Here is a 12,632-nt window from a genome sequence, read left to right as displayed (position 1 = left end):
GGAAAAGGAAAGAACACAAAATCCTTCCATGCATTTTTTCTCTCCCTTCATGGACACTGGGACTATTGGGGGACACACAGGTTTTCCTCACAGCCTCAGCCCCCAGTCAGCTCCTCATTTTGGGAGGATCCCAAAAATCCCTGCCTCAAGGCCGTGCTCCTGGTGCATTCTGTGACTAGCCTCAATAAGCGGAACCAGAGAAAGTCTGAACAGGAACTTCACAGACGAAACCCCAGTGATTCCATGGAGCTGGGCTGGCTCTGCAAACCATAAACGTGGGTGATAACCGGGGAGTGGAGAACAGCCCCTTTCCCAGGCAGGCTGAGCCCCTTGAGCCTCCTGGAGGAGCACTGTCAGCCCTAAGTCAGCCCCTGCTCCACACACAAACATTCCCAGTCAGCTCTTCAATGCTTCACACACAACTTTCTGCCCAGGGCTGTGACACCCAATGTGTTCTCCAATTGATTTTCCAGGGAAGACACAGACACTTTCAGAGAGCAGCTTCCATCCTGTCTGACCCTCCTCACTCTCCCATTGCCCGAGGCTGGCAATGAATTGTCACCACCCTGTTACCCCAAGGCTTTGTATTTGGTGCTGCCTATCAAAAACTTCACAAGTCTTTTTTTTTAGGAAAAAAAAGCTATCTGGAGCAAGGAGTGATTTCAGGACTCTGATGAGGACCAGGTCAGCAGAGAACTATTTCAGGCACTGAGGTGGAATAACCCAGAAGGCATTCACAGGAAGCCATTCATCACCAGCTGGGCCTCGTCTTGCAGCTCTCGGCTCCCCAGACCCTGAACAAAGGTTTGGGGAACAGACCCACATTTCCCACTGACCCTGAGGTGACATCTTCAACAGCACAGAATCAGCCCTGGGCAAATCTGAGGGGAAAGGCTGAGCCACAGGGCTCACCAGTGACCACTGACTGTGCCTGAGGATGGAGCACAGCCCCAAACAGCCCCATGCCCTCCACAGGATGAACATCCCTGCCAGGGTGACACAGGGTGGGCAGGCACAGTGAACACACCCGTGCAGCCCAGAAGCCACCATCCAGCTACAGCAACAGGGGGGTGCAGGTGATTCAGTTCCTCACTGCATCACTCAAGACAAGACAGTTGGGTCAGGCCAAGGACTTTCAAGAGCCAGGAGACACATCCAAGTGACTCTGACAGGAGGGCCTTTCCCTCCAGAAAGCCCCAGGACATGGGCCAGGGAGCTGCCCTGTGCTGGGGCTTTGGTTTCTCTTCCTCATTCATCATTTCCTCTTTGGGGTTATGCATAAACACAGGAAGCTGCTTCAAAGACGCCAGGTCTGCTGAGAAATCAAAGCAATTTTTGCCTTTAATTGTGCAGCAAGCCCAGGCACCAGCCTGCCCATGGCACAGCACTGCCAGGGCAGCATATGGCACAGGGTGGGTGTAAAGTGACTCAGCTCAGCCAGCCCTGTGTGCACCTGCACTGCTCCAGCTTCCAAGGATTAAGGGTTAACAGAGTAAATCCACCTTCACATAGAGCAGATAACTTCCCCTTTCTACATCTGCTCTATAAACCAGCAGGGCAGAACCTGCCTGGACCAGGGTGGGCAGCAGAGGGAGTGAGTGGAAACATCTCCCCCAGCGCCATGAGATGAGCAGAGTCTGTTGAATTTTTGACACAGCAAAGGTGTTGTGTTGGATTTTTGCTGTAGAGCTCTCCCCAGATGTGTGCCTCATGAAGCAGCCAACGTGATGTCCCCTGGGACAGAGTAAGTCACACGGAACACACAGAATCACAAGGTTGGAAGAGATCTTTAAGATCATTGAGTTCAACCCATGCCCTAACTCCTCAACTAAACCATGGCACCGAGTGCCACATCCAATCTTTTTTTAAATATCAGGGATGGTGACTCCACCACCTCCCCGGGCAGACAATTCCAGTACTTGAGCACTCTTTCTGTACAGAACCTTTTCATAATATCCAACCTGTATTTCCCTTGGCACAGATTAAGACTGTGTCCTCTCATTCTGTCAGTTGTTGCCTGGAGAAAGAGACCAACCCCACCTGGCTACAACCACCTTTCAGGAAGTTGCAGAGAGTGGTAAGGTCACCTCTGACTTTCCTTTTCCCCAGGTTAAACAACCCCAGCTCCCTCAGCCATTCCTCACAGGGTTTGTGTTCCAAGCCCCTCACCAGCCTTGTTGCTCTCCTCTGGACGCACTCAAATGTCTCAACCTCCTCCCTGAACTGAGGGCACAGAACTGGACACAGCACTCAAGGTGTGGCCTCACCAGTGCCAGGTACAGGGGAACAATGACCCCCCTGCTCCTGCTGGCCACACTATTCCTGATCCAGGCCAGGATGCCGCTGGCCTTCTTGGCCACCAGGGCACACAGGGCTCACGTTCAATTGGCTGTTGACCAGTACCCCCAGGTCCCTTTCTGCCTGGGCACTGTCCAGCCACACCGTCCCCAGCCTATAACATTGCAGGGGGTTATTCTGGTCAAAGTGCAGAATTCAGCACTTGGACTCATTAAACTCCATCCCACTGTATTCTGCCCATCCACCCAACCCTTCCAGGTCTCTCTGCACAGCCCTCCTCCCTTCCAACAGATTTACACACATTCCCAGCTTAGTGTCATCTGCAAATTTACTAATGAAAGACTCAATACCCTCATCCATGTCATCAATAAAAATATTGAACAGAACCTAGCACAGAGCCCTGAGGGACACCACTGGTGACTGGCCCCCAGCTGGATGCAGCACCGTTCACCACCACTCTCTGGGCCCAACCATCCAGCCAGTTCTTAACCCAGCAAAGAGTGCTCCTGTCCAAGTCATGGGCTGCAGCTTTTCCAGGAAGATGCTGTAGGAGACAGTGTAAAAGGCCTTGCTGAAGTCTAAATAGACATCCACAGCCTTTCCTGCATCCACCAGGTGGGTCACCTGGTTGTAAAAGCAGACCAGGTTGGTCAAACACAACGTACCTCTCCTAAACCCATGCTGGCTGGGTCTGATACCCTGGCCATCCTGTAAGTGCTGTGTGATGACATCAGTATAAACTGTTCCATTACCTTACCACGTACTGAGGTCAGGCTAACTGGCCTATAATTACCAGGATCTTCCTTCCTACCCTTTTTGTGAATGGGAGTCACATTGGCCAGCTTCCAGTCATCTGGAACCCCACCAGTGAGCCAGGACTGTTGGTAAACGATGGAGAACAGCTTTGCAAGCTCATCTGCCAGCTCCTTCATCACCCTGGGATGGATCCCATCTGGTCCCATAGATTTACGAATATCCAAGTGGCTCAGCACTTTTCTGACTGCCTCCTCCTGAATAGTAGGGGGACCATTCTGCTCCCTGACACCATCTACCAACCCAGGAGGACAGTTGTCCAGAGGACAAGCTGTCTTCCCACTAAAGACCAAGGCAAAGAAGGCATTAAGCACTTCTGCCTTCTCCTCATCTGCAGTTACTAAGTTCCCTCCCACATCCAGTAGAGGACAAAGGTTGATCTTACCCTTTCTTTTGCCATTAATATATTTGTAAAAACATTTTTATTGTCTTTTATAAAAGTTGCCAATCAAACTAAGCTTTGTCTTCCTTAATTGGTTTTCCTACATGCCCTAACAACTCCCTCAAATACTTCTTGAGAGACCTGACCCTCCTTCCAAAGATGATACGTTCTCTTTTTATTCCTAAGTTCCTCCAAAACCTCCTTGCCCATCCAGGCTGGATGTTTGCCTCATCAATTCATCTTTTGGCACACAGGGACAGTCTGTTCCCTGTGCCCTCAAGATCTCTGTTTTGAAGCACACCGACCTTTCCTGACTCCTCTATTTTTAAGGACTGCTTCCCAAGGAACTCTCTGAATAAGTCTCCTAAATAGACCAAAGTCTGCCCTCTGAAGTCCAATTGGAAAGTCTTATTGATGTTCCTCCTGATGTCACCAAATATCAAGAACTCTGTAATTTCATGATCACCATGGCCCAGGCGGCCTCCAACCACCACATCTCCCACCAGCCCATCTCTATTTGCAAACAAGAGGTCTAACATAGTCCCTCCCCTGGTGGGCTCGCTCACCAGCTGTGAGTGACAACAAACAGTCCTCCACACAAACTCTAAGAACTTCCTGGACTGCCCCTTTTCCGCTGTATTAAGTTCCCAGCAGATGTCTGGTAGGTTAAAATCACCTATAAGAACAAGGGCTGGTGGTCCTGAAACATTCTCCAGCTGCTTGTAGAATAAATTGTCCACTTCTTCCTTATTGAGTGGACAAGAAGAGACTCCCAGTAGGATGTCAGCCTTGTTGGCATTCCCCTTAATTCTTACCCAAAAGCATTCAACTTCATTGTCACTAGTTCCAATACCCATGGCATCAAAAGTCTTCTTAATATAAAGGGCCACCCTTTCACCTCTTCCACCTTTCCTGTCTCTTCTGAAGAGCTCGTAGCCATCCAGTGCAGTGCTCCAGCTGTGTGAGTCCCACCGTGTTTCTGTGATAGTGACATCATAGCTCTGTTGTTGCACCACAGCCTCCAGCTCCTCATTTTTACCCATGCTGTGTGCATTGGTATGCATGCACCTCAGTTGGGCTACTGATTTCACCCCTAACTCAGGCCTACCACCCTTGGGCCTGCTTCCAGACAGCGCAGTTTCATCCCCTTTCCTCCTTCAAACCTAGTTTAAAGCCCTCTCAATCAGTTTCACCAGTTCACGAGCTAAAATCCTTCTGCCCTTGACAGAGAGGTGCAGCTCATCCAGTTCCAGCAGGCCAGGTGCCACATAAGTTGCCCCATGATCAAAGAACTCAGAATTCTGTTGATGGCACCAACCCTTGAGCCACATGTTGATAACATGGCCTCTCCTATTCCTTTCACTTTTTTCTCTCCCAGCAAAGGGAGTGAGCAGAACACTACTACCTGCCCTCCTGGCCTATCAACCACTTGACCCAGTGCATTGAAGTCCCTTTTAATTGCCCTGATGCTCCTCTTTTCAATCTCATCACTGCCAGCCTGGAGTATCAGCAGCAGGTAATAATCAAAGGGCTGAATCAGCCCAGGAAGTCTCAGTGATATCCCGTCCCTGGGCCCTAGGGAGGCAGCACACCTCCCTGTGGGATGGGTCCAGTCAACATATGGGGCCCTCTGCTCCCCTCAGAAGGGAGTCACCCACTACAACTACCCTTCTTTTCTTTTTGATGTTAGAGGTAGAGATCCATCTGACACACGAAGTGTAATTGGGAGGCTTTCCAGGCAGATTATTTTCTTCTATGTCATCCGGCTGACCCTCTGGATCCAAGGCTTCATACCTATTCTGAAGTGGAACCTGGGTAGGTGATGGGGATTGGGAGGAATTTTTATTACCTCCCGAAATAGGGAACCCATTGTCCCTCCCCTTCATCCACCAGGCGTCCTCCTATTGCCTGACAGTGGGATGGATGGGAGTCCTCTGACTCCTGGTGGGCCTCACTCAAGGATGGAAGGGCAGAACTCCACCAACCTATTTCCCTTTCTATTTCCCTAATACTCCTTAGCCTTTCTACTTCCTTCCTAAGCTTGGCCACCAGTTAAAGATCATTCATCTGTTCACACCACAGGCAGGCTTCTTCTGCAATGCCCCCTGGTACCATTGATAAGCTCAAACGCTCCACACAGGAAGGGGTCTGGACAGACGCATCCTTTTTGGAGGGTTCTATTTGGCTACATACACTTTTACGAACTACAGCTTTTGATCCTGTAAAAACCATTACTAACAAAAAAAACCCAAAACCAACCAACAAAGTCACAACAAACTAAAAATCCCACTAGCAGGAGGAAACCTGCAACCCTGTCTGCTTACCCTGCCTCCACAAACTGCCGTGCCATGCCCTCAGAGACTCACCATGATTCTGTTCCCCAGGTTCCCTAGAGCCCCCTTTTAATGTCCTCACTGCTGACCAGGGGAAAACCCTGTCCTGCCCGGCAAAGGAGAACAGCAACAGCTCTCACTGTATCCAAAGTGTATAAAAAAACCAGAGTGGAGCTGCTGGTAACAGTGTAACTCTCTGCTCTCCTCTTTCCTGCCCCCTCCTCCTTCAGCTCCACGTTGGCTGAGCTGCTTCTGGTTTCATGTTTTCAACACCTCCACACAGAGTTCAACGAACACTTTAAGTACAAGAAAACAGTGATCTAAACGGCAAATAGTGCACGTTTAAGACTGTAAGGGAAGTTTATTCTAACATTTTCCATGGCCACATATAAAATAACAAATAAAACACTATGGCTGTGCCAAGGGAAATGCTGGCTTCGGAACAAAGATGTCCAGGCAGAGAGGATTTTTTCCACAGAAAGCGGAAGTGATGCATTAAGCAACATTTTGCAGAAAACCCAGCAACAGTTGCTCGCTCCCAGCCCAGCTTTCTTTTCCAAGAGATGCAAAAGATCATGACTCATTTTGAAAGCAGCTTTTGCTATATGAAGCCCAAGACCCCTGTGGCTTTGGATCAACCAGCCTGGTTCCCCTCCAAGCCAGAAGGCCCTGCTCCATCTGTGGATGGAATTAAACTGAAGCCCCTTGGCTTCTGAGCACACCCCAGTAAGAAAACACAGAGCTAAACAGAGGTTTAAGAGAGCTTTAATAACAGAAGGTGCTGCACCGGTTACAGACGACGTCCACGGCGACCACCCTTCCTGCGAGTGCTGTCGGAGGGGATGGGGGTGACATCCTCTGCCAGGAGAAAATCCAGAACAGTTATCTTCCACAGGTACCCCCACTGGGCACAGCCATCACCCAACACCTAAGCATTTGGACACCACAGGAGCCACACGTGTGCAGAAGGAACTCCCCATGGAGTGAAGGTATTTGAGAACTTGCCACAGGCTGGTTACTCAGGGCTTAAAGACCTAGCAAGCAAAAATTCCCATCTCCGATCCCACTTAAATCAAGCAGCCACAGCATTTCAAAAGAAATGCAGGACGGTTGAAGAATTTTCAGCACAACCACTACCACTGCATCTTGTGACTTCCCCACAAATTCAGGACTCTCCCTACAACAGCTGGAGAACTCCATTGTTACTGAATCACCAAGACCAACAAGGTATTTTTAGGTGACTGAACAGCCATGTGACATCAGAGGAGCAGCAGCATCCTACTCCAAGCTGGGGTTTGTCCTGCACACAGAAACCTGGGTTCTGAGTACTGCTCTCACCACCATCTGGTCAATTTAAGAATTTGTTGACATGAAATCTTTTCATTGGTACCATCTAAGCACACGAAGGACATCCCAAAGTTAAGATCAAGCAGCACAGATGCCTACAAAGCTCATTTCACTAAATAATCCCTTTTTTCCTCACTCACCAATGCGGCCGATCTTCATTCCAGAGCGGGCCAGAGCTCTCAGCGCTGACTGGGCACCAGGTCCAGGAGTCTTGGTCCTGGAAGAGAGTCAGAACCAACAACCCTTTTAATGACCCAGAAGCTGAACACAGTTTACAAACAGCCAGCAATACGAAAGTCACACTTTCCCCATGCCAAACCACTCTCCTGGTGTTCCACATCCATTCACCATCAGCCCCCACAGCCATGGCCCCATCAGTGTCCCAGCCCTCCTGCTGTACCTGTTGCCCCCAGTCGCACGCAGCTTGATGTGCAGGGCGGTGATGCCCAACTCCTTGCACCTCTGGGCAACGTCCTGAGCTGCCAACATGGCCGCATAGGGAGAAGACTCGTCTCTGTCTGCCTTCACCTTCATCCCACCGGTCACACGGCAGATGGTTTCCCTACAGAAGGAAAACGTGATGTTCAAAAGCAAGCCATTCCTTGTTCTTCCCCCAAACCAGAATCTGGGTATAGTCAGAACCTATTATTTCCAATGTTACCAGATCAATAAGCTGCACAGTACCCTGAACACCATCTTGATCAGAAGAGCTCACCAAGCCACCCAGTTCATGTATATACACCATGCATGAAGCTCAGCAGAAATTCAAGGATTCTGGTGGAACCTTTTGCCAAACCCAGTTTCTACTTTCACACCTGAAAGAGCTGGGTACTGCAGCAAGGGGATGCCTGTCCCATACTCACTTGCCAGACAGATCGGTCACGTGGACGAAAGTGTCATTGAAGGAAGCAAAGATGTGGCAGACACCAAACACATTCTCTCCTTCAGCAACCTGTGGTCCCAAGCTGATGACCTGCTCTTCCTTCTTCTCCTTGCCCTTACGAGGTGCCATTTCTGAACAACAACAAAAGACGTATGAGTGTGGGTAGTTTCTCAGCATTGTTAAAGGATTTCATTAAATTCCTGCTATTTCAACCTTTTACCAAGCAAGAAAAATGAGTTACCACTGGCAAAACACAGGCAAATTTTTTATAAACCACAGGATTCCCAGCTTTGCTGTATGCTGGCATACAGGTCATCACCTACAGCTGTCTAGTGGAGTCCCTCCTGCTGCACTTCATGGCAGCGGATGTCACCGGGCCCCACTACAGCAGTACACAAGGGATCTCCTTTCTTTGATTACCAGCAATGCTGAGCATTTCCCCTTGTTTATGTGGGTTTATGGAAAGAAAACACCAAACCAAACAATTACTGTAGACTTAGTACTGTCAGTAAGCCCCGAGTCTGCAGACCTTTTAAGTACCACCTTGGGTTCTTCCATGCTATTGGTCTCCCAACCACATCCTTGGGATTAGCCCAGGTAAGTCTTCAGCCCCTGAAGCCCACACTCAGCGACGGGAGATAGCAGAGGCAGCACTCGGCTGTGCTCGGTTTAATGGCCGGGAATCCTGTGCATCCACTCCCAAGCACAGAAAAACGGTTCCCTATTGCCCTCTCCTGCCAAACTTCTGCTACAGCCGGCGCCCTGCACAAGGGAGATGTCCGGCCGCTGCACTGGGGTAACCAACCCCAATAAAACCCACGTTCACCTTCGGCGATGCCCTCTCCACCAAAACCCCTGAGCACTGTAGCATCAATTTACATCAGTGTCTGCGCAGCCACTCCGATAGCACCAGAACTCCTTCTCAACATATCTATGGCGCACGGGTTCCACGGACAGCGCCATCCCCAGCCCAGCGAGGCCGACGCGGCACACGTAGCACACGCTGTACCGCCGGCATGGAGCTCCGAGCGACGAACGCGCCGCGTTTCACCGCGGCCCCGACCGCTCAGGGTCCGGGGGAGGGCCGGCCCGGGGCCCAGCACCCCAGCCGGGCGCTCCGCTACTCCAGCCCGCGGCTCTCCCGCGGCCCATGTCCCCGCTCCGCCGAGTGCGCCTCCCCCGCGCCGAGCGCGCTGCCCCGCGCAGCCCCGGTCCCGCGAGCGCAGGCGGCGGGCGCGGAGGCCGCGGCGAGGCGCGGGGGGGCGGATGGCGGCGGATGCGGCGCGGCCCGGACTCACCTGCCCGTCTGCTCCGGCGGCTGCCGCGGAAAGGAAGCGGTGGGGTCAGGGGGCGGGGGTCACCGCTTCACCCGGAAGGGATGGTGGGAGGTGGCGTGTCCGCTGCCGCAGGCGCAGGGCTGTGTCCCAAACCGATCCCTCCGGGCCGGGCCAAATCGTGACCGTCTCTCTGAGGCCAAGCCGGGCCGATCTCCCCAGGATGGCGCGGCCGCCTCTCCTTTCACACAATTCTCCCGCCGGCCCGACCTTCCCAAGATGGCGGCGCCCTCCCTCCGGGTCCCTCCTCAAGATGGCGGCGGGCGTGGGTGGGTGTTTGCGCTTCGGACGGAGCCGGCCAGGAGAGTTTTAGAAACGAACCGGTTTAAAAAACAACCGGAGGGAAATGGGTGTAATTCCAGAAAGCATCCTGCTTCCCCCTTCTGCACTCGGCTCTGCCTCGGCTCAGCTAGAGCCAGGTTGGGGCGCAGGCCTTTCCCCCTCGCTCTGCTGGCGGGGCTGAGCGCGGTGAGGGGCCCTGGGGGTCTCCAGGCAGCTGCTTGTCCCTACCCCGAGCTCAGGCAGGAGTCCTGACTGCGAGGAGGTGTTTGGGAATCCACCCACAAGAGAATGTATGTGGTGGTTTGATATGTGCAAGGGGCCTATTTTTGTCAAGGAACTGATGGGAGAGGTTTCAGTCACGGTGATTCTCTCAGGAGCTCTGGGAGCTGATGAGAGAAGCAGAGACTGCAGCTGTGAACCGTGAGCGATGCCATAGGAACATGTCCCTGAGCTGTGATTGGGGAGTTTTGTTCCACCTCGACAAAGAGAATGTCAGTTTGTAAATTTTTACATAAAGGTGGTCCAGTGAGGCAGTATTTTCTGTTTCCAAGTGATTTAAAAAGTGCTCAAGAGAGTTAGTATGGGAAACACCAAAAACCTCCAGAACAGAGGCACAATGAAACTGAGTTTATAGTGCTGATGAGATGCTTCCTGGGCATGATTCTACTCTGCTTCCAGCTGCTTCACCTCGTGCTGAGCTGCCTCTAGGAAACAGAGAGCTCTGAGCCACATGGGCCTGGGGTGTGAGTGACAGAGCAGGAACACCCGTGGGCCCCTGCATGGGAACAGACCTTCAGATCTGCACCCAAAACTGTGCTCAGAGCTGGGCTGGTGGAGAAGCAGCAGCTGGACAAGGGAGGCTCCTTATGACAGCACTGCTAGTGAGACTGCATAGTCCAAAGGCCCGGAAACATCTGCAGGGAGGGTCCAGCCCCTCTGCTTGACTGATAGTATTTGGTGCTGGCCCATCAGAAACTTCTGCCTCCCATCTCATGTCCATCACCTCTGCAGCTGTGGGGTGCTATGTGTTTTTAGGGTAGCATCCACTCGCCCATATTGCCTATCCAGATTTCCCATAATACCTTTTCCTTTCTCTGGCCAAGCATTCCAGGATGCAAATCTCTAGGCTGCCATCAGGGAAAAGAGGTTTGGTCCTTCAGGCTCCCTGTCCCCCTGCAATGCCTCCACCCGTGCTGGGATTTTTCTCTGGGAAAGCTCTCTGTGCTCAGATGTAACCCCCATCTTGACCCCATGGAACACCTTCACTTGCTCCTGTGTTTGATATAGTTTTGCCACTGCATCAGCGATCTTCCCGTTTGAATATTGAAGGGGGGAGCTTTTAAAATACACTCTGGCAGAGCTGCTGTAATTCCAGCCAGGAGCTCCAGTGACAGCGGCTGTGGTCTGATTTGGAGGAAAGGGGAAAGAAAGAGTCAGCAGCAGGGAGTGCTGCAGAGGTCAGCCTGTGTCAGGACATGTGCTACGAGTGCCCTGTCTGAGGAGGAGCCTGGGAACAGTGAGGGGTGCACAGTCAGCCAGGCAGGGTGGGTTTGTCCCCATGGAGCCACACATGCAGTGCTGCCTGTGATAATTTTCCAGAAGGACTGCATGAGCCTCTGGATATTCCCCTGGAACAGATGCAAGCCAGAGGCAGGGAAACGGACAGGCCTCCACTTATGGGCAGCAGGCTGAAATAATCATATGAGCTGCTAAAAGCATTAACCCACTGGTTCAAAATCCTGTGCTGCCCTCAGCCCCAAAGTTGCTGGGAGACAGACTGCTCTTTGTCCCTCAGACTCTGAGCAGGATGGAACTTTCTCCACTCCCTGGGACATATTCTTCCCTTTCACTATGCATTGTGCTAGTTCTGATGTGTCTGCAAGGGAGCTGCCTGCCCTGCAAAATGTTCCTAAGGCTCAAATGCCAGCTCTAGCCAGGCTGTCCCACTGCTCAGGATAGTACTGAGAGCCTTCTCTGGCTGGGATGAGAAGGGAGGCGCCCATCAGGGGCCACAAGGATTGCGTCCTCCAGCCTGGCTGGGATGGATGCTCAGGCCACTGTGGGGTCAGTGCCAGAGATGATGTGTATTTGCTTTGAGAAATCCCCCAGATTTAGTTCCTTAATGGGTAATTAACATTCCAGCTGCTCCTTGGTAATAGCCTCTCCAGCCCATGGGAAACCCACAGACACGGTGACGCTGCAGGCAGATTTCATAACTCAGCCGGTGACTAAACAAAAAAGCCAGGCAAATGGGAATTCTGCTCCTAACATCTTATCCTGCCGGCCTTTGCCTTGGAGTAAACTGATTCAGGCTGAGAGGAGTCAGTGGGAAGTGACTGGCCTGACCTGCGAAGGCCCCAGCTCTGGGCTTCCCACAAGAAGGAATTTTTTGTGCTCAAATATCACTGTTTGAATGGTTGTGACTTGTTCCCACAAGCCATGGACCAGTGGCTTTACTGGTGGCCTTGAAACAGAGACTGGAACTGGAAGAGGCCAAAATTCCCCCTGCAGCAGGCTGAACCCCAGCAGTCTGCCTGATACGGAGCAGGGTCTGCAGTTGGGGCTGTCTAACAGACTCCTCAAGATGGCATCTCTCCTCTAATAGCCATGGCAAAGAGCCATTCAGGGACCCAAATGCACCAATTCACAGGTTAAAAAAAAAATCAACAAACTTTTCCATTTGCTTTTAAGGGCATTTTTAGTTTCAAGAAGGGCAGTTGGTACACATGTAAAACGATGTGTCAGGAACAGGCGTAAGAAGATTAAAACAAAAATCTCCAACGCTGAAGTTAAAGCACTTAAGGAATTGGCAGAGACTTCAAGAGCGAGTTTCTGGTCCTAATGAAGTTGGTGGAAGTGCTGCCATGGACTTCAAGGGGACCATAATGTGGCTGTAACTCAGTAGGGAGCTGGAAGTGTTGATTAATAAATTGGAAACAATGCGGAGGAAAGCCACTGAA

The 12,632-nt window shown here is 51.5% G+C and overlaps 1 protein-coding gene across 1 annotated transcript; it reads right to left on the bottom strand.

Moving 5' to 3' along the window:
- Positions 1–6,575: 6,575 nt before the first annotated feature.
- Positions 6,576–9,966, bottom strand: RPS14 (ribosomal protein S14). Its single transcript, XM_014886946.2, has 5 exons — positions 9,355–9,966; positions 8,037–8,187; positions 7,574–7,735; positions 7,314–7,390; positions 6,576–6,684 (listed from the first exon to the last, which is right to left on the bottom strand). The coding sequence occupies exons 2-5, from the start codon at positions 8,183–8,185 to the stop codon at positions 6,617–6,619; spliced, it is 456 nt and encodes a 151-aa protein (XP_014742432.1). The 5' UTR covers positions 8,186–8,187; positions 9,355–9,966; the 3' UTR covers positions 6,576–6,616.
- Positions 9,967–12,632: the final 2,666 nt, after the last annotated feature.

This window comes from Sturnus vulgaris, chromosome 15, assembly GCF_052056855.1.
Source record: "Sturnus vulgaris isolate bStuVul1 chromosome 15, bStuVul1.hap1, whole genome shotgun sequence".
NCBI classification, from domain to species: Eukaryota; Metazoa; Chordata; class Aves; order Passeriformes; family Sturnidae; genus Sturnus; species Sturnus vulgaris.
This window is presented reverse-complemented; position numbering and strand designations above follow the sequence as displayed.

Bases quoted from the DNA above. Each gene is read 5' to 3' on its own strand.
- RPS14 (XM_014886946.2), bottom strand. From the start codon at position 8,185: ATGGCACCTCGTAAGGGCAAGGAGAAGAAGGAAGAGCAGGTCATCAGC. The intron at 7,736-8,036 runs GTGAGTATGGGA...TTCCTTCTGTAG, and splicing joins GTGACCGATCTGTCTGGCAA to GGAAACCATCTGCCGTGTGA. The intron at 6,685-7,313 runs GTGAGTGAGGAA...TTCTCCTGGCAG, and splicing joins AATGAAGATCGGCCGCATTG to AGGATGTCACCCCCATCCCC.